The 18,619-nt window shown below is 48.8% G+C and overlaps 1 protein-coding gene across 1 annotated transcript; it reads left to right on the forward strand.

The window, feature by feature from the left end:
* The first annotated feature begins 1,269 nt into the window (after positions 1-1,269).
* Positions 1,270-17,714, forward strand: GBX1 (gastrulation brain homeobox 1). The gene is made up of 2 exons (XM_074315127.2): positions 1,270-2,015; positions 17,016-17,714. The coding sequence occupies exons 1-2, from the start codon at positions 1,487-1,489 to the stop codon at positions 17,564-17,566; spliced, it is 1,080 nt and encodes a 359-aa protein (XP_074171228.2). The 5' UTR covers positions 1,270-1,486; the 3' UTR covers positions 17,567-17,714.
* The last annotated feature ends 905 nt before the right edge of the window (positions 17,715-18,619 follow it).

The following is an 18,619-nucleotide window of genomic DNA, read 5'->3' on the forward strand; positions in this document are numbered from 1 at the left end:
GTTGCCTGTCTTGTCTTTCTTGCCCACTGACCTGAGACTCCTATCAAGCAAAAGTGCCCATGACTTTTGCCTCTAGATTGACAACTGTACTGCTGGGAATCGGAAGGAGGGGGAGGGTAAAAGGCGCCACCATTTCAGCGTCTGAGAATGAGGGGGGTGAGCAGAGTCATCGGCAATTAGCGGATAATTAGCGCTGCTGACCCTTGGGGCTCGTCAGCTCTCCTGGGGCCAGCCCCCAGCAATCAGCCAAGGCAGGTCGAGAGTGTCAGGCCCGGGAATGAATAGGGCTCATCAGCAGCGCTGGAGCTGGGGAGCCAATCAGGGAAATTAATAGCAGAAGAGAGGGAGAGAGAGAGCGAGGGAGGGAGACAGATAGACAGACAAGAGATACAGACATAGGTGAGAAATGGGGGGGGGTAGAATAAGCACGGGATAGGGGATAAGCCATAGGAATAGGGACAGAAAGGAGGGCAAGGCAGGGAAGAGCAGGAGGAAGGGAAAGGATGGGAGAAAGATGGAGGGGGAAGGTGAGAGGAATGGTAAGTACTTGGCATAGTGTGGGCCCTGGAGGAAATTACCCAGGAGGCCAGAGTGAGGGATTAGGGACCCCGGAGACCAAAGAGGGAATGAGGATGAAGGGGCAGAGCCCATGTCACGGGAGCCCAGCGCAGTGTGACTGGGGCTGGGAAGAAATGACCAAGAGGGAAAAGGGCCCCAGTACGAGTGGCCCTGAGCCTCTTGCCGTCCGTGCCTCGCGGCCGGAGCGGGCACCGAGGTCCTGTCCCGCCTCAGCCTCTGGGCTTACTCTTGACGCCGCCAAGTCCTTCGGCCCAGGAGCGGGGCGGGGGCGGCAGGGGCGGGGAGACACGTGGGGACACTGGCTCCGGGTCCGCAGAGGGCGGCGGCCCCGGGCGCTGTGGTCGGGCCCGTCCCTCCCGGTTCGCCCTCTTTGCCCGCCGCCCGGCGCCCCGTGCACGCCCTGGCCAACTGGGCAAAGTGGGGGGCGGGCGGGCTGGCGGGAGGGGCACCGGCCCAACAGCTGCAGCCGCCTTCTCCCCGGCCGCAAAGTTTCACAAAGCGGCGTGTCCGGCCTCATCAATCTCCATTAATAATAGTTGGTTGGGCCGCGGGGGGCGGGCGGGGTCCCGGGCCGGCCGGCAGGGCCGCTGGGAACGGGCTCTGCGGAGGGAGCGAGAGCCGGGCACGGCGGCGGCGGGCGGAGGGAGGAAGTGAAGCGTAATTTGAGGAAGATGGATGAGTCCGGAGGGCGACACCCCCAGCCCGCCCGCTCGCCCGCCCCCTCCCTCCTTATGAGAGAGAGGGAGCGCGGCGCCGGAGCCACACTGCGCCGAGCCCGCGCCCCGCCGCCACCTCGGCCCGGGAGCCCAGGAGCGAGCCCTGCGTGTCCGCGCGGGGCGCCCGAGCCGCGGGGCGCACGGCGGCGCCCGGAGGGGAGTGCCCCGGGGCGGCCGCAGCTCCGGGCACGATGCAGAGAGCCGGAGGCGGGGGCGCCCCCGGGGGGAGCGGCGGGGGCAGCGGGGGGGGCCCGGGCACTGCCTTCTCCATCGACTCCCTGATCGGGCCGCCGCCGCCGCGCTCCGGCCACTTGCTGTACACCGGCTACCCCATGTTCATGCCCTACCGGCCGCTAGTGCTGCCACAGGCGCTGGCCCCCGCGCCGCTGTCGGCCGGCCTCCCACCCCTCGCCCCGCTGGCCTCCTTTGCCGGCCGCCTTACCAACACCTTCTGCGCGGGGCTGGGCCAGGCCGTGCCCTCGATGGTGGCGCTGACCACTGCACTGCCCAGCTTCGCCGAGCCACCCGACGCCTTCTACGGGCCCCCGGAACTCGCTGCTGCCGCCGCTGCCACTGCTGCCCGAAACCACCCTGAGCCGGGCGGCCGACGCCCAGAGGGCGGGCTGGAAGCCGACGAGCTGCTGCCCGCCCGGGAGAAAGTGGCAGAAGCCCCACCGGCCCCGCAGCCGCACTTCTCAGAGACTTTCCCAAGTCTGCCGGGTAAGTGCTGGGGCCGACCGGGGCGTTGGGCGGGAGGCTTGTTACCCGGAAACCCCAGACGGCAGCCTGCTCGGAATGTCGGCACGTGCCCGGAGCCCTGGAATCCCAGGCCCGCAGATGGTGGGTTCTGCGGAACCATCGCCAACTCCGTTTCGGACACGGCACCTCTAGATCCCAGAGCCGTGCCCTGCTCGGCCTCCAGAGCTCGTGAAACCTCACCGAGGATCTCTCGGTGCTCCCTCCCAAATCTGTGCCTGTCCTCCCAGCATTCTAGTCCTGGAGTCTCTGCTCTCCTGGGTCTCCTTTCCAGAATCCCTTCATTTTTCTCATCTGCGGGGAACAGAGAAGCTCCAAGTGTGGGATTCCTGGGGAGAGCAGCAAGACCCCAGTCTGAGGTTACATTGGGGCAGCTGTCAATTCAGTACAGGGAGGGCACGTTCTGGCTTCTGAGGGGAAGGTCGTTTTGACCCTAAATGGGCTCTGTGAGTCCAGGGGCAAAGAGAGCATCTGAAAGCTGAGGTAATCCTATTGGTGCCATGTCTTCATCTTACTCAGAGAGGTCACTTCTGAATTGGCAGGTTTAGAGCTAAGCCTTACAGAACTGAGCAGCGAGTCGTGGGCCTAGGGAAACTGTAGCTGTCAGGGGTCCTAGCACCTGCTGGACCAGGGCTGACTGGAGGCCAAGAGAGAGGCTAAAGGCAGGGGTGGGTGGGATTGGGTGTGGCCCAAAGGCCTGGAGTCAGGAATTCAGCTAAGATTCTGGAACCAGTGAGATTCGGCTAAGAGCTAGTTCAGGAACCCTGTGTCCTCCATGGGGGAATGCCCTCTCACTAGAGGCAGGATGGCTTCCCTATTTATTGGTCCTTAACCCCCGGAAGCCAGAAAAGCTTTTGCCTATCCAGGAGCAGATCCAGGTGTGCTGACATACAAAGCATATACAATTTGGTGGCCCCTAGTTAAAAATAGGGGCTTCATGCAAGGGTGGGGTTCTTGAAGCTTAGACTTCTTTAGCATCAGGATGGACCTGCCTCTGCTTAACTGTTCGTTGCATCCAGCTTAGCCGGTGGACGTGACCCCACCTGCTGACTCTAGCAGAGACTGGGAGGCGATGGCGATAGTCTTTTTGTCCTCGGCCAGGAGAGGGCAATTCCCAATGATAGGTTTCCTGGGCCCTTCCTTGAAATTGACCAAAGGGCTAATCACTCTTCCAGACCCCAAGGGCTGTTATAGAGCCCGTCTTCCTCTCCTTTTCCCCTTTAGTCCCAGGCATTTTGGCTTTGGGCATTCAGCTGTTGTTGTTTTTCCCGTACTGATTGGACCAGGAGGACCAAGCAACTAAAGTGTGAGCAGCATCTCCTAAGGAGGATCAAAAGGAAATGATAGAGCAGCTGGAAGGTGGGAGGAAACGTCCACGAGATAAAAAGGCCAGAGTGGGAGGGGGAAGGGAGAGCAGCCAGCAGGATGCTCAGAACAAGAAAGGATCAGAAGGATTTTTGGAATAGGATAGTCCTACGGCAGAAAAGAGCGTAAGGCAGGCCATCAGAGGGATGGCTTTGGAGGCAACAGATGCTAGAGGAAGGCGCAGACACACCTGGGAACGAGATGAGCTGAGGGAGAGGAGAGAGACACCCCAGCAGAAGGGAACTGAAGGGGGAATATGCCCAAACAATGGCAGGACAAGCAACTTGTCCTATTCTTGCAGGTTCCCCTCAGTTTTGATTTTTACCCATTTGTAAAATGGGGGCTCTTCTGAAGCAGGTAGAATAGTGGCTGTAAAACAAGACATTGAGAGAGAGGGAAAGTAATAAGTGGAGGAAAAGAACAGAAGAAAGATATTGAGGAAATAAGAATAAAGAAAGGCACTAACACGTGAGCTGTATATCCAGATTATCCAAAGAGAGAATGTGAGAGAGGACTGTCTATTGGAAGATGTATGTACAAGGGATTTTTAACCTGGGCCATATGAAAAGGGAACCATATCTCTGAATCAGAAATGTGTGTGTGTGTGTGTGTGTGTGTGTAAGAGTTCTGTCTTGAGAGAACTGGGAGGGAGCTGAATAAATATACTAGTAGGAAACGGAAAACTTTCAACACTAAGAGTAATTTTTAAAAAGGTTTTTCAATACTGAGAGTGATGTGAAACTGGAATTTATATATAGAGAATGATGAAGGAAAAATCATCATCTGAGGAAAATGTTGGATGCAAAAAAAAAAAAGACTTAATAGTTGGAGTAAAGACAAGGAATTTCTTTGCTAAGAATGGTGGGAAGGAGACCTTCTAAAGAGGAAGAATGGTGAGCGGTGCTGGAGTGAAGATAATCATTCATATTGGGAAGAGATACACATAAAAGGTTTATCGTGGGGCTTCTAGTGCAGAGCAGTACAGAGAGATTTGAGAAGAAACATTCCAAGAGCATAATGAGTGAGAGATCTTATCTGTGACTGCTACTTATCGCTCTCAGGACAAACTCTCCAACTCTTCCTCACTGTGCCATTCATGCCCACTTACCTCCCGAGTCTTGATTTTCCCCTTAAAAGAAAAGGCAATTCCAGAAATGTGGGACATAAAATCAGTTTGGGGAGTGATGACACAGGGTCCATGCTGAAAATGGTGGAAAAAAACGAACACTCCATTTTGAAAATGTCTTAGAGTATTTAGCATGAAATAAGAGACTTCTCTGCTCAGATAATCGGATTGAAACCTTAACATTAGAAGAGTAGGAGAAAGAAAGCTATCTTTCAAATGACAGAAGAGGAATTGCTGTCCTGGTGTGAATGGGTGACATTGATCTGAAATTATTAATTTACATTAGTTTAGTGTTTTACAGTTACTAGCCCCTTTAAATGAAATTATAGTGAAGATAGGCCAATTTGGAGGGTGATACGTGAAGTTCTTTTTCTTGGGAATCGTAAGGACTATTTTTTTTTTAAATTTTGCTGAGCGTTAAGGCAGATACCACCCTACTAGAATTGATGAAGAAGAAAACAGAACTTTATTATGATTTGATTGCAGGGGTAGAAGCTATATTAGGCACAAAGAAATACTATGAACAGAAATAACGGGGTGGAAAAGGCAATGAGAATAGTAGATTGAAAAATCTATGTTTCAAGTGTGAGGAGCATTGAGTATAATCAGGGAAGGAATCTCAGTAGGAGCGGTGAAAGAGAAAAGAATTTTGAATTAGTAGGGAAGATTTAAAAGTATGAATGAACAGAAAAGTCCAGAGTAGTGCTGTCTAGCAAGGATTTATGTAATTAAATCCTAGGGGTTAGCTCAGTTGCTTAGAGCGTGGTGCTATTAACACCAAGGTTACCGGTTTGATCCCCTCATGGGCCACTGTGAGCTGTGCCCTCGTCAAAAACAACAACAACAACAACAACAAAACCCATATAAAAAGTAAATAAAAACAGTTGAAATTAATATTTTATTTAACCCGATGTGTCCAAAATGTTATTTCAGCATTAATCAATATAAAAACGTTTAATGAGATGTTTTATATCCTCTTTTCATGCTAAGTCTTTGAAATCCCGTGTGTATTTGACACTTCCAGCACAACTCAATTCAGACTAGCCATTTTTGACACAGTCAATGTATTGACCAGTGGTGACCACATGCAACCTAACAACTCTAGGGAGTTATAAGAACAGAATAATGTGAAAGTGATGGGGGAAAGGAGCTTTGAGGAAAAAAGAGGTAGTGGGTAGTGACGTTCTCGATGTTAGGAATAATGGAGAGAAGAGAGTCGTGAGCTCTAAATGGCAGGAAAAAAAGAGAATTCTGCCTTGAGTGGGATGGGCAGAGAGGGTCTTCCGTGTGAAGGTGCAAGCTCTGACTGAGTAACTGAAGCTAACTTGACGCTGTGGAGATATGGTGCAAATACACATCACACAGACAGTGGGTTAAGGGGATGCTCTGTGCTGGGGGGACGATGAAAAGAGCTGTCTGTTTGGAGAACTGCAGAAGAAAACTTTACATCGGGGGTATCTAGAGCAGTGATTCATTCAGGGAGAAAAGAGTTGGATTGCCTGGACACAAGTACTTAAGAAGTGAGGGATGGTAGATACTCCATATATAATTGTTGGATGGATGATAAAAATATAGTGAGAGATTGATATGAAAGATAATGCCAGTTGAGTGTGGTGTAGAAAACACTTGTAGTTGAGATGATCCAGAGAAGAGACCATGATGGGACAGACCTCAGAGAAGGCAGTGTAGTGAACTTTATCTTTAAAAACTAAGCAGAAAAAGATTTGCCAATTTCTGAATAGAGATTGGCAACAATAATGGAAATCATGCCAGAAGACCAGGGAAACTTACTAGGAGCATGATATTTGAATGCTGATTGCTGTAAGCAATTGTAGCTAGAGACCCTTTGAGATGACCATCAGTGAATTTCTGAATAGGTATCTATTATGACTGTCAAGATATATTTACTCATGAGAGAAACACAGGAAATGATTATGTGATGTGGAATCAGAGTTCTGTGATTAGAAACAGGAGGGAGATTTTCCTTGGAAGTGGGGTGTATTTTCAAAAAAAATGTTGAGGACGAGCATACAGTGAGAGTGATTGCTCCACCGACATTTAAAGAAAGGCAAATATTGCATTAACTTAATGTGAGGGAAGCAACATTTATCTAGGAGGCATGACACATGGGTTCCAGTCTCATCTTTAGGGTTCAGGTCACTCATTAGCCAGGCAATTGTGTCAAGTCGCTTAGTTCAATTCAGGGAACATGTACTGTGTGCCTCTTATGGGCTTAGTATGTTCAGGACACTCTGGGAGAGTCAAAGCTTTATAACTTCTCTAGGCTTCACTTTCCTCATCAGTAACATAAAAGTTTTGGTTCAGATGATTTTTAATGTTCCTTTCAGTTCCACAGAATAAAAGCTTATTTTTGTAGCCTTCGTGTTTAAAGTAGGGTTCTTAATATGGACTCCACGAACCTCTTGTGAGGGAACCTGTTAATTAAGGGTGGGGAAAAATTACATCTTTATTAATGTCTAACTAAAATTTAGCACTTCCTTTAATTATAAATGTAGGCCAGAAACCACTGTAGTTTCAGTCATACCTGAGATTTTTGTCGCCAATTGAAATCACAGATATTTTCATATACATTTCTAGTCTTTGCAGGCATCTTTTTATTTAATGAATTAATAAAGAAGCATATATGATTATAGCACAAATGCATTTTAAATGTTTGATAACTGTATGTTTACACAATTGGCCTCTAATATAATCCTATGTGTTTTAAGTTACACAAGTAAAAGCATTCTAGGTTTTATCAACCTGCCAAGGAGTTCATGGCTTGGAAAAGGTTAAAAATCCCTGGTTGAGAGAGGGAGAGAGAGAGAGGGCTCAGAAATGACAAGGGGAAACTTTGATTAGGATTGGAATGGGATACTGAGATGCCCTGTACCACAGTGGAGGTAACACCCAAGCAGTGGGAGAGAGAAGGGCCCTCTGCAGTGACATATGTAAATACGGAGATGTATATTATAAATAATCAGGGTTATTCGTAGCATCACGGGCATGGACAGTCTGTACTGGGAATAATGGAAGAGAGGCAGTAATTGGAATGAGGAGGGGGAAATACTTCGTTGGAAAGAAGGAAGAACACAATACGAGCAGGGCTTTGCCTGGAGAGTGATGTTACAGTGGGAAGCTACAGGCAAGAAAGAATTTTGCCTTAAAAGTAATGGGGAAAGAAGAACCTTTGCAGGGAAACTGGGAATTAGGAAATGGAAATGAGAGAAGTAATGGAGTGGATGTTCAAAAAGAGAACAAGGTTGACATAGGGATGATAAAGAGAGTGGTGGGAGAGAACTTTCATGTAGAGGGAGTGGGGAGATGCCCCCTGTGCTGAGGTGGAGAGAAGACAGACCAGTGGAAAGGACAGAGCTGTGTCTGCAGGTGGGATGCGCAGCTGCAGAGGCCATGATGGAGTCGAAAGAGGTGTGGAGTAGGGGTCAGAAAGAAGAGGTTAGGGTATTTCATTGGAAATATGATCACGCTGGGGGAAAGTTATCAGCTTTGAGTCACGTGAGAGAAATGTTGATGTGCCTAATAGGGAGAAGAGATGCTTCAATTTGGTGTGAGAGAAGATGACCTACTCAGGTGGAATTAAGTTGTGGGAGGCAGAGAGAGCCCAGCACTGCAATGAAGCAGCGTCTTCAACCCCGTCTCCTCATGGGAGGGAAAGGAATCATCTAAGTGACGACACACACACACAAAATCTGTATTAGAAGTGGGGAGACTGGCGGGCAGAGACAAGGGTTCTGAGGTAAAAGCACGTGTGAAAAATGAGAACAGGAGAAACAGGCTACTGGTTCTGAACTGGGGGTAATGGGAGATGGGTTTCTTGACTGGATTCTGGCGGAAATGGTATTATAATAGAAGTAATGGCAAAGATGGAACTGAATTGGGAGCCATGGGGAGAGAAGTGAGGCAGCGATATACTGGGAGGAGAGAGGAGATGAAATTACCCTGAGCGTGAAGGCACAAAGCGCTCTGCGCTGGAATGGATGCTAAGTGTTCTATACATTATATGCAGATACTAGAAGTGTGGAACGGAGTGGTCTTGGCCAAATCACATCTCTGTCTTACCTCCCTCCTCGGTAAAATTAGGGCTTTGAGTTAGATGATCTGTAAGGTTGCTTCTAGCTCTACAATTCTGTTTTTATCTATAAGGATACCCTTATTCAGGAATTGTTTCCTTTAAAAAAAAAACAAGCATCTGGAGCATAGGGATTGGGGCAAATTCTACACTTTTCAGTGCTGAGTTGTCGCAGTAGCTGACAAGGAAGAGGGAGGCTGGGATATGTACATCTTGAGGAAACCAGGGCTGAGCTTTAAGGCTTTGTCATTGCAGATCAGGGCCATGTTACCTGCGCTATGGCTGTGTACAGCCCTCAGAAGAAATGAGAGAGAAAAACACTTGAGAAAGGTGGGAGTAGCTCTTCTCCAGGCCCAAAAGATTGAGGATCAATTGTAACTGATTTTACCTGGCAAGGAAGAAAGCAATGCCCGTGAGGGAGGGAGAAAAAGAAAGGGTGCGTTGTAGAATCAGTTCCTGTGTGGAATCATTCCTGGCCTTTTATATTATTTGTCCAATAGGTACAGTATTTATGATAGGGTGACATTAGAATTCAGCCTCTTTTTCATTCAGTGTTAACAAAGAGATGTGGTGTCGTGCAGAGGAACGAGCACGGGCTTTGAATACAGATCTTGGCACCAGCCACCCTTTCTTGTGACCTACCATGAAATACTAACCTCTGAAGTCTCAGTTTCCTCACCAGTAAAATAGGGGCAACGATACTTACCTCACAGAATTAAGGATGAAATCAGGAGATATTTGTCCAGCATCCTAAAGTACTAGGTGTGAAAGAAATGATCCATGTTCTCCTTGCTCTGGAAATGGATGGAGAGCTTCCCTGGGAATTAAGTTGGGGAAGACATCTTCCCTAGGAATTGTGTAGGGTAGGTGACACTCTCTCTACTGATAAGCACGATATTTCTGGGAATAATAGAAAGAGCGCTGTATTCTGAGAACTGTTCACACGGAAACTGCCAGGAGAGAACATTGTATGAATCTAATGGGGGAAGAGTAAACGTTTGCGTTTGGCTCTTTCTCCGTCCTTTCAGCCTCCCTGTCTGACATTTAGCATCCTCTGTAGACCTAAGGCTGCCCAAAGCCCTGCCCTGTCCCCCGGGGGCCTGTTCCTCCTTTCTCTCCATTAAAAAAAAAATTACCTCTCCTTTTTTCTTCATCGAAATTCCTATCCCTACATATGTCTGATCTCAATGTGTTAGGAGCAAAGCCATTGGATTAAAATAATTCACACTCAGATGGATGAAGGAGATTTTTTAAAGTCCAAATGAATTTCAAGCTGTTGGAGTTTTAGGTGCTGTTGTTACGAATAATTTCAGGCAATGTGGAAACATGATTTTGGATGGGAGAGTTGTGGGAGTAGGGTGGGGAGGCTTGCTTCCCCTGGAGTCATGAGATCATTGTCACTTCTAGTTAGAGCATTGTATGGCGTCAGAGCTCTTTCCATTACTAGTGACAGTAGCTCAATTCTGATTTGCGCTAAAATGGGACAGTTATTGATTCACATGACTACGAGGAATACAAACAGTGTTGTTAGATCTTTTTTTCTTACTCTCAACCTGGCTTCTCTGTGTCTTCACCTCATTGTCTCCTTAGGAGGCAGGTGGCACAAGCACAGGCAGCTCTTCGTTTTTAAAACCCCAGGTTGGGACCCCAGTGAATTCTAGCACATATAATATCCTAGGATGACTGATTAAGCAGCTTGAGTCAGGTCCCCAGGGAGGTGGGATGTTTGGATTGGTCAGATGCAGGTCCCATGCCTGCATGTCATGAAGGTGGAGAAACGTGACTGACAATCCCAGTGCCTAAAGGAAGGGGGCACTGGGCGGACAGAAACCAACTCCAAACAGATCCCTCACTCAACCAGAAAGAAGGACAAAAGCATACCTTTAGCTCCCTTTTAGTATGAGGAAGGAAAGCCTTCTCCCGGACTAGGTACGTAGTCCTAGGAGTGACAGAAGAAATACCAGGAGTGAGGCTCTGAAAAAAGAGCTCTCTAATGAGGAAGGGAGAGAGAGAGGAAGACCGCAGAAAATTGCTGTTTCTCAACCAGGCTGATTCATGAACAAGAAAGAGCTGTACTTGACGGGTGAGGGAGACAGTTGCAAACTAGACGCTAGAGAAAATTGATAGTAAAACAAAGCTGTTTCCATAGTTTGGCAATATTATTTTTCAAATGTGAAAATGCGTTTCTAAATAGAAGGAATGTTGACTGGTAAGATTACATTATACAAACCAATAATGACAGGAAAAAAAGAATATGAGAAAGAGCTGGTGGGAATTTTGCTTTGGGAAATGAGAGGAATAGCCTGTTAAAGGACCGAGGTGAAATTTGGTGAGTGCGGCCTCTCCTACAGCAATTTGAAGACTCTTCTCTGAGAATGTTGAGGGGAAGGTAGTAATCGGGCTGGAGCTCTGTGGTGATAAGTGAAAGTGGTGAGGTCTAAACTAAAACTGGATTTGGTAGGAAGGTTATTTATCTGATGAGGCATCGGGGAAAGGACTTTGTATTTCGAGTGGGAGGAGAAAAGAAGCTAAAAGGATAAAACGGCAAAGGATAAAACAGCATTGATTATTTAGGAGACCAAGTTTCTAGGCCTGGCCCTGTCCCTCACTGTACGACTTAGGAAAATCATTTAATCTTTCCGAAACTCAGTATCTTCAGCTGAAAATGAGGTTCCTAGTCTCCCAGTACTACTACTAATAAATAGATCTACTCCAACTTGAGTGAGAAGATCACATAATGCATGTGGAAGTGTTTGGGGAAAGCTGACGCTTATAGCGGCAACGAGCTCTGAGCTTGGACTGCTGGGAAAATTGCCCGCAATTTGTTCTGAAGGTGGGAGAGGCTCTGGATGACAGTGGTGGAGAGAACAGTCTCACGTCGACCTGGAGTCAAGTATGCCAAAGAGTCATGGGACGAATAGAGAAAGTGAAAATGAATGTTCCTTCTTGTTCCTAAAATGATAGGACGGAGCAATAGCATCACGGAGGCATGAAAGTCATGGGGATGAGTGAAAAGCCAACTGAAAGTCAGCTCGTTGCTGTGGATGATGGGAGAAAGCACTGTCTCTGAGAAGAACAGAGAAATCCTTCTGTGCTGGGCATGAGGGTTGATGAGGAGTTAGAAATGAGAGGGGTGGCAAATGTACCTCTTTTTTATTTTTTGAGGGATGACCTGGGTTTCTTCCCACCTTTTGACACCTCCCCCACCAAAAAAAAAAGAAAATTGGTTCTGTATGTAGGAAGCTGAGTCATTGACCTGATGAGGAGAATCAGGAGACTCTGTGTCCTGAGAGTGGCTGGGGGCTGTGAAGGCAGTTTGTCTTGAAGTGGAAGGAAGGGAAGTGAGAACTGAGTGGAATGCGGGGGAGACTTCTCTTCCGTGCAGAATAAAGACTATTGATTTTATATCAACTAGAACAGAGCAGGGTGGATGAGGGACAGCACAGGAACTCGTACGTTCCCATAGCTGGGATCTAACATGGTTTTCTACTCCCAGGGTGCTTTTCTGCACCAGAACTCCAGCCCACCATCCTTGGTGACCACAGCTAGGGGACACCCCCTCCAGATGGCACGAGCCTGGTGCTGTTGATTCTTTCTACTGGAAAATACCTGCCATGGATTCTTTGGCCCTTGATTTCTTCTCCAGCCTGACTGGACCCATTACCAAGATGGGGCTTCTCTGTATCTGTGGAGCTGCTTCCCTTCCTCTTGGAAGGCAGGCCCCCTGTGAGCACGTCCCCGGAGCCTCAGCGCGGCTCTTCTGAGTGGGGTTAACGCCCTGGCACGGCCTTTATGAATACTTGTGGCTCAAACCTTGTGATTTCTGGTACTTAGGGTAATAGTACCCACCGGAAGAATTCACAATGAACTCTGAATATTTCCTAATAACCAGTCTGCCCCATAGTTACCCCCCTGGGCAGACACCACACTTTTTTCACTGACTCTCGACTTGCCCACAGGGAACAAGTTGAAAACTTAATCTACTCTTCTGTTACTTGTAATAACATGTTCATACACAAAGGACAGAACCTTTGGATCTGTTTGGCTTACCTACCAAACACAGTCAAATCATTTCCAATTAAAAATTTTCCTTTTGCTGAAATTATTCTCATCAGAATCATTATTTCCCATGTAAAATTTTTGATGAAGTCTTAGTTTGTTGATCAAGTTTTTTGTTCCTATCAACCAGTTAGGGCATCTATAATTAGAAATGTACTTTTAGTGACATGGTATCTACCAAGCCCAATTATTCTAAATCAAATTTTGCAAACAGAAATTTTATCAAAAAGATTTGCTTCTGTCCATTTTTAGTCAATAACACACTTTTTTATGTGCAACTTTTGTTTTATTTTGTTTAATATTCATTACAAATCAGATAAAATAGTTTGCATTTATTTCTTAGCTAATTCAAGAGAAAATAGTCAGCTGTTTCAGGATTGCTATATTGTAAAGGATTGGTTGTAAAGGATTGTATTGCTCATTCAGTTCTTCTGAATGTTCTTCTATCACTTTGCGTATTGTATTGCATTCTTACGTACTCCACTGTTGGTGGAGCAGAGTAAATGGCAGGGCCAAAATGTTTTGCTTTGCTCCAAATGGATCAATGTTTGGGTAAAAAAGGTAGGGGGGAGGGGTTCAAAATCAAAAAAGCTTTTTGCTCTCTTTTTTCTTCTTGATTTGTTCCCCTGTTTTCTCTCTCTCATCTCTAAACTTTTTAGATCTTTCAATTCCTCTGTCATTTAAATCTTCTGCCACTATGTCTACCCTCCTTCTCTCCTGCCTCACGCCTCTGTCTGCCTGCTTTCCTTCTCTCTCCCACTCCTCCTCGGTCTCATTCACTGTCCCATACTCTCAGGGAGCTGTATTTTCCCCTCTGGGTTGCTTTCTTCTTTGTCCCACCCCCATCTCCTTCCAAGAGTTGCTTATCAGAGCCCTCAGTGTCATGATTATAAAGGCGCAGAGAGAAACTCTTGTCCCTGCCTCTCAGCATCCCACTGGGATCAAGTAACCACGAGAGGTTGTGAACCTGTGCTTCTCGCCTGGCTTTAAAAGCAGCACTGAGGGTGGCCCGCTTATGTGGCCTTGATTTTATGGGATCTGTCTGAAGACAGAGGGATGGATGATGTGATCTCAGGGGGGCCCTGCCAGATCAAGGAACCTGGGAGCCTCATCTCAATCATCATCAATTTAGATTTATTGGCCAGCCCTCGGGTACCCCAAGCTGTGCTCGATGAGTTCATCCTTCAAGCCCTAAAATCCCGTTGCTGCCTTTTTAGCAGCTGTTTAAAATATTGTAATATTGGTCCAAGTTTTCCCAAGATTCTGTTTTTTCTGTGATTATTTACTACAAACCATGTTTTAAAAGTTAAAAGTTAGAGGATGTAGTAATAATGTTGGCGATTGTCCTTCATTTTTTTAGCATAAGACCCTGTAGATTCCCATTCCATGTGGGTTCCTCTGCAGCTACTGTGAGACCAGAGGGCATCCTGAAAAGTGGGCAGGATACTCATGGAGAGAATGTCTCATGGGCACCGGAGCTGGGATGGGGCGGGATATAGGTAGGGAATATCTTAAGAGAAGCTTGGGAAAGGAAGGAGAGAGAGAGAGAGAGAGAGAGAGAGAGAGAGAGAGAGAGAGAGAGAGGGAGAGAGAGAGAGAGAGAAAGAGAGAGAGAGAGCGAGCTTGGGAATAGTTTTAGTCAGCAAATATCTATTGAGTGCCTACTCTGTGCAGGTAATTTTCTAGATGCTGAAGATACAGCAGTGAAAAACTATATCAAAAATCCCTACCTTCATGGAGTTTATATTCTAATAAGAAGAGAGGGAGAGCGCCAATAAAATGAATAAACAAAGTTGGTGACATGTATTTTAGCAATAAACAAAGCAGAGGTGGGGAGTACTGAGAATTTTAATTTTAAAAGAGTGATAAAGACCTTTACTTTAGGGAATGAGCCGGTGCCGAACTCTAGGTGAAGGGTACGTATAATATTCCAGAGAAGAACCTGGGGAAGGGGGTGAGGGCGGAAGCAGGAAAAGCAGTTTGGAGGAAATGTCAGTGCACCAGGGGAGAGGTGACTTGGAGTATTTGGATGCACAGGAGCTGGTGAGAAGAGGTCAGAGTCTGCGTGTATTTTACAGGCAGCAGCACTCACGACCAGTACCCGCTGGTGGATTGGGCCTGGGCTGTAAGAGAGCGAAGGTTTGAACAACACGGAGGATGGAGTTGCCTGAGATGGGAAAGAGCTGGTGTGGGGCTGGGGCAAGAGCTGGCTTGGGAGAAAGATGGCGAGTTCAGTCTGCGACATGTTGAGTTTGCATTCTGTGGACATGGAAACTAGCGTGAGGAAGAGCCCTGACACATGAAGGAGGAAACCTAGGCTGAGTCTTGCAGGAACTAAAAAGGATTTGGCCGGGGATGAGGCAGGAAGGAAGCAGGGTGGTGAGAGGCGTGTCCTGAGGAGCGCATTCTCAGAGCACAGGAAGCCGGCAGCTGGGAAGGAGACAAGGAAGGCCAGTTGCTGCTGAAAACAGTATAGGAGGCGGGGTGCGCTGAACTGGGGTGGGCCGCGTGGGTTTGGAGAAGGTTACATAAAGAGTGAAGCGCTACAGGGAGAAAAGGGGCTGGGGGGTAAAAATACTTTTGAGGGGTGAAGAAGCAGACCGAGATCGAGGTGGGATCTGGACATGGACCGAGGGTTCTGGCCTCTAAGGGAAATGTCCCCGTGGCTCTGGAGGGAAAGGCATCGGGGCGTCAGTGAGGGTAAAGGGCCAGCCCTAGGCAGGGGGAGGGGGTTGGCTGTCGCTGGTCCCGGAGGCCCTGCTGGCGCTCAGGCAGATGGGGGTGGGGTTAGAGGTCAGCTCTGCGTGCTGGAAGGTGCTCTAGCCACGTATCCACGTGCGCACCCCTTTTCTCTTATACAGCGTTTCACCGTTCCCGGAAGTGATTTTGTTTTGGGTTGTATTCTCAGTCACGGGATGCTCGTGAGCGTGCATGTGAGATGTGGAGAGTGTAAATGCACTCCCACATTTGTGAAGTCCTGCCCACCTTTACTCAGTGAACTCGATGGGTAAGGAGCTAGTCAGTTTATGGATTATCCATTTTCTCTTGTTCTCGTTCCTGTTGGTTGGTTTTCTTTCGACTTTTTGCTGTTTGACTTATCGGTCCTTTGGGCAGAAAACAAGAGATTTTGCGAAATTCAAACACTGAAAACATTTGTAGTGCATTATTTGCAGATCTGGCAAAAACATCAGTGGGTTAAGAATAAACCCAATGGTTGAATTAAATTTTAGCATTACGTACGGGCTAACATGTTTGTATGGCTGTGATTACACATAGTCAGTGACCTAAATGAGACTTGCTGTTTTACCCTCTGTATTTTTCCTTGCCGCAGTTCTGTTTCTTCCCATATTCCCTCCGTGTTCCCAGCTCACATCAAGCTCAGGGTCCTCAGGATTCTGAACTTGAGCAGAAAGCAGCTGTGCTGCTGCTCAGCAATCTTGACTAAGAGAGGGGAGGTGGAAAAGCGATGACGTCATTCTAAAATAAGGAGAAAGACTGAAAGAGGCTTCGGGGGGCTAAGTAATTGGAAGAAACATCGGGCCATGTGGCTGCGAGGGGTCCCCATTCTGGGCTGGATGATCTGGTTAAGGACAATTGGGAAGGGGGTGCAGTAAGGAAACCTTCTGACTCCTAGATTCGTGGATAACATTTCTTGGACCCAGATTTTGGGAGTAGGGGTGGGGAATCAGATGACCCTCAAGTTCCCATCTGGAAATGAGATTCTATGATTCTAGATCTAAGTGAGGGAAGGAGGGGAGACAGAACAGAGGTCCACACGTAGCTCTCCCCACTGGGCTGGATGAGGCTTCCTAGGAGAATAAAAGACCAACAGCCCCCCTGGGCCCCTCTAGCCTGCGAAGGTAGATTGTCCTACGTCGCCCACTCCTGCTGACCTGACCCCTGAACCCAGACCAGCACCTGAAAGGCTCCTAAGCCACGTCCTCGGCTTCATTCTGGGCCGAGGCTGCGTGGTCTGGGTTCGCAGAAACCCCGGCGGTGTGAGTAGGCAGAACGAGGTGCAGGTGGTGGGAATGCTGAGGGGACAGCCCTGGGGATTACGTTCCTCTGACAGACATGCCTGCCCGCCCCCACTTTGCTGTAGTGAAATCTGTGCTGGTTAATTCCTTTCTTCCCATTTCTGTCTTCCCTGAACCTCTTCCCCACCCCTCATCCTGGATGTGCCGTCCGTGTCTGCCCCCCTCTCCATCTCACCCCCTCCACGTCTGTCTCTCTTCCTGCTGTCCGTCCGGCCACGGTTCCACGGTTCCACGTGCCTCCTTCAACCTGTCTGCCTTTCCCTGCCTTCTTGGTCTTCGCTCCCCAGAGGGGAAGGCGTACAGCTCAGACGAGGAGAAGCTGGAGGCACCCGCGAGAGACCCGGCGGGCAGCGAACAGGAGGAAGAGGGCTCGGGTGGTGACAGTGAGGACGACGGTTTCCTGGACAGCTCTGCAGGGGGCCCAGGGGTGCTCCTGGGACCGAAACCGAAACTCAAGGGGAGCCTGGGGGCTGGCACTGAGGACACAGCCCCAGTGGCAGCAGGAGTCACAGCTCCTGGGGGCAAAAGCAGGCGCCGCCGCACGGCTTTTACCAGCGAGCAGCTCTTGGAACTGGAGAAAGAGTTTCACTGCAAGAAATACCTGAGCTTGACCGAGCGCTCGCAGATCGCCCACGCGCTCAAGCTCAGCGAGGTGCAGGTCAAGATCTGGTTTCAGAATCGGAGGGCCAAGTGGAAGCGCATCAAAGCTGGCAACGTGAGCAGCCGTTCTGGGGAGCCCGTCAGAAACCCCAAGATTGTGGTGCCCATACCGGTGCACGTGAACCGGTTTGCCGTGCGGAGCCAGCACCAACAGATGGAACAGGGGGCCCGGCCCTGACGCGCCTCCCCAGGACTGTGCTGCTCTGAGACTGGGTGGCAGTTCTGCAGAGCGGAGGGGTCCCCGCTGTGACTCTGCCCGGGCAGGGGCTCAGATGGCGATGGACTTAGCTCCAGGGCTGCTCTCCTGGCCACCTGAGGTGTGAGCACGTGGCCCTGAGCCTGTACCAGAGACCCTCAGGACCAGGGCGTCAGGGTGCCAGGGGCTCGGATTCCCGTTGGGACTGAGGGGGACTCCTGGGGACGGGGTGGGTTCTAAAATGCCTAGGGCCTGAAAGGTTCCTGGAATCACTTCTGACGGGTGGGAGGAACCCAGGGCGATGCCTCGCCACGCGGATCACAGCTCCTTATTTATTTTGTGTAAAGTTTGTATATATCGATCCATCAGCCTCTGTCTGTCTGTCTGCACCCCTGAGAGGGACTGGGAAAGTGGTGTTTCCTCCATCCAGCCAGAGTTGAGTTTCGTTTTACTGCCCCCGCGTGGGTACTGTCTTGTCTGTCTATAGTACAAGGACATGCAAAGAAACGAAAGGGACGGTCACTCACCTCCTTAGGAGCTCCTCGGGACACACCATCTCCTCCCACGTAACCTACCTCCGTGTCATCCTTTCCCACTGAGACCTCATGCTCCTAACTGCACTTTCCTTGACCCATTAAACAGGCGAGCTTCCTCTTTCTTCTCTTTGGAAACGCTGGCAGCCTTCAGGACAGAGGTGTCACTCCCTTCTAGTATTACAGCGGAATGACGTCTGTCGTGACCCTCGTTTAGCTGGGGTATGTCCAGGCCCCGCCTAACTAGGTAGCGGTTACCAGTCTTGCCACTGACGGGCGGACCGGGGACCTCACCCTCATCCGCTGGGACGGCAGTCATCTTTTTCTACACAGAGGACACAGCAGCTTAGTCTCTCCCTGTCCCTCTGGTATTCCAGACATGAGGGTCTGGAGGAAACGACCCATTTGCACTGCTGTTTCTTATGGCATTAATTACGGTCTCTCCTTCTCCCCATCACAGCCTTTACAAAGCTCGGGATACCAAACCCTCTTCTGTTAGAAA

This window comes from Rhinolophus sinicus, chromosome 8, assembly GCF_057876585.1.
Source record: "Rhinolophus sinicus isolate RSI-liver-muscle chromosome 8, RSI-T2T, whole genome shotgun sequence".
NCBI lineage: Eukaryota > Metazoa > Chordata > Mammalia > Chiroptera > Rhinolophidae > Rhinolophus > Rhinolophus sinicus.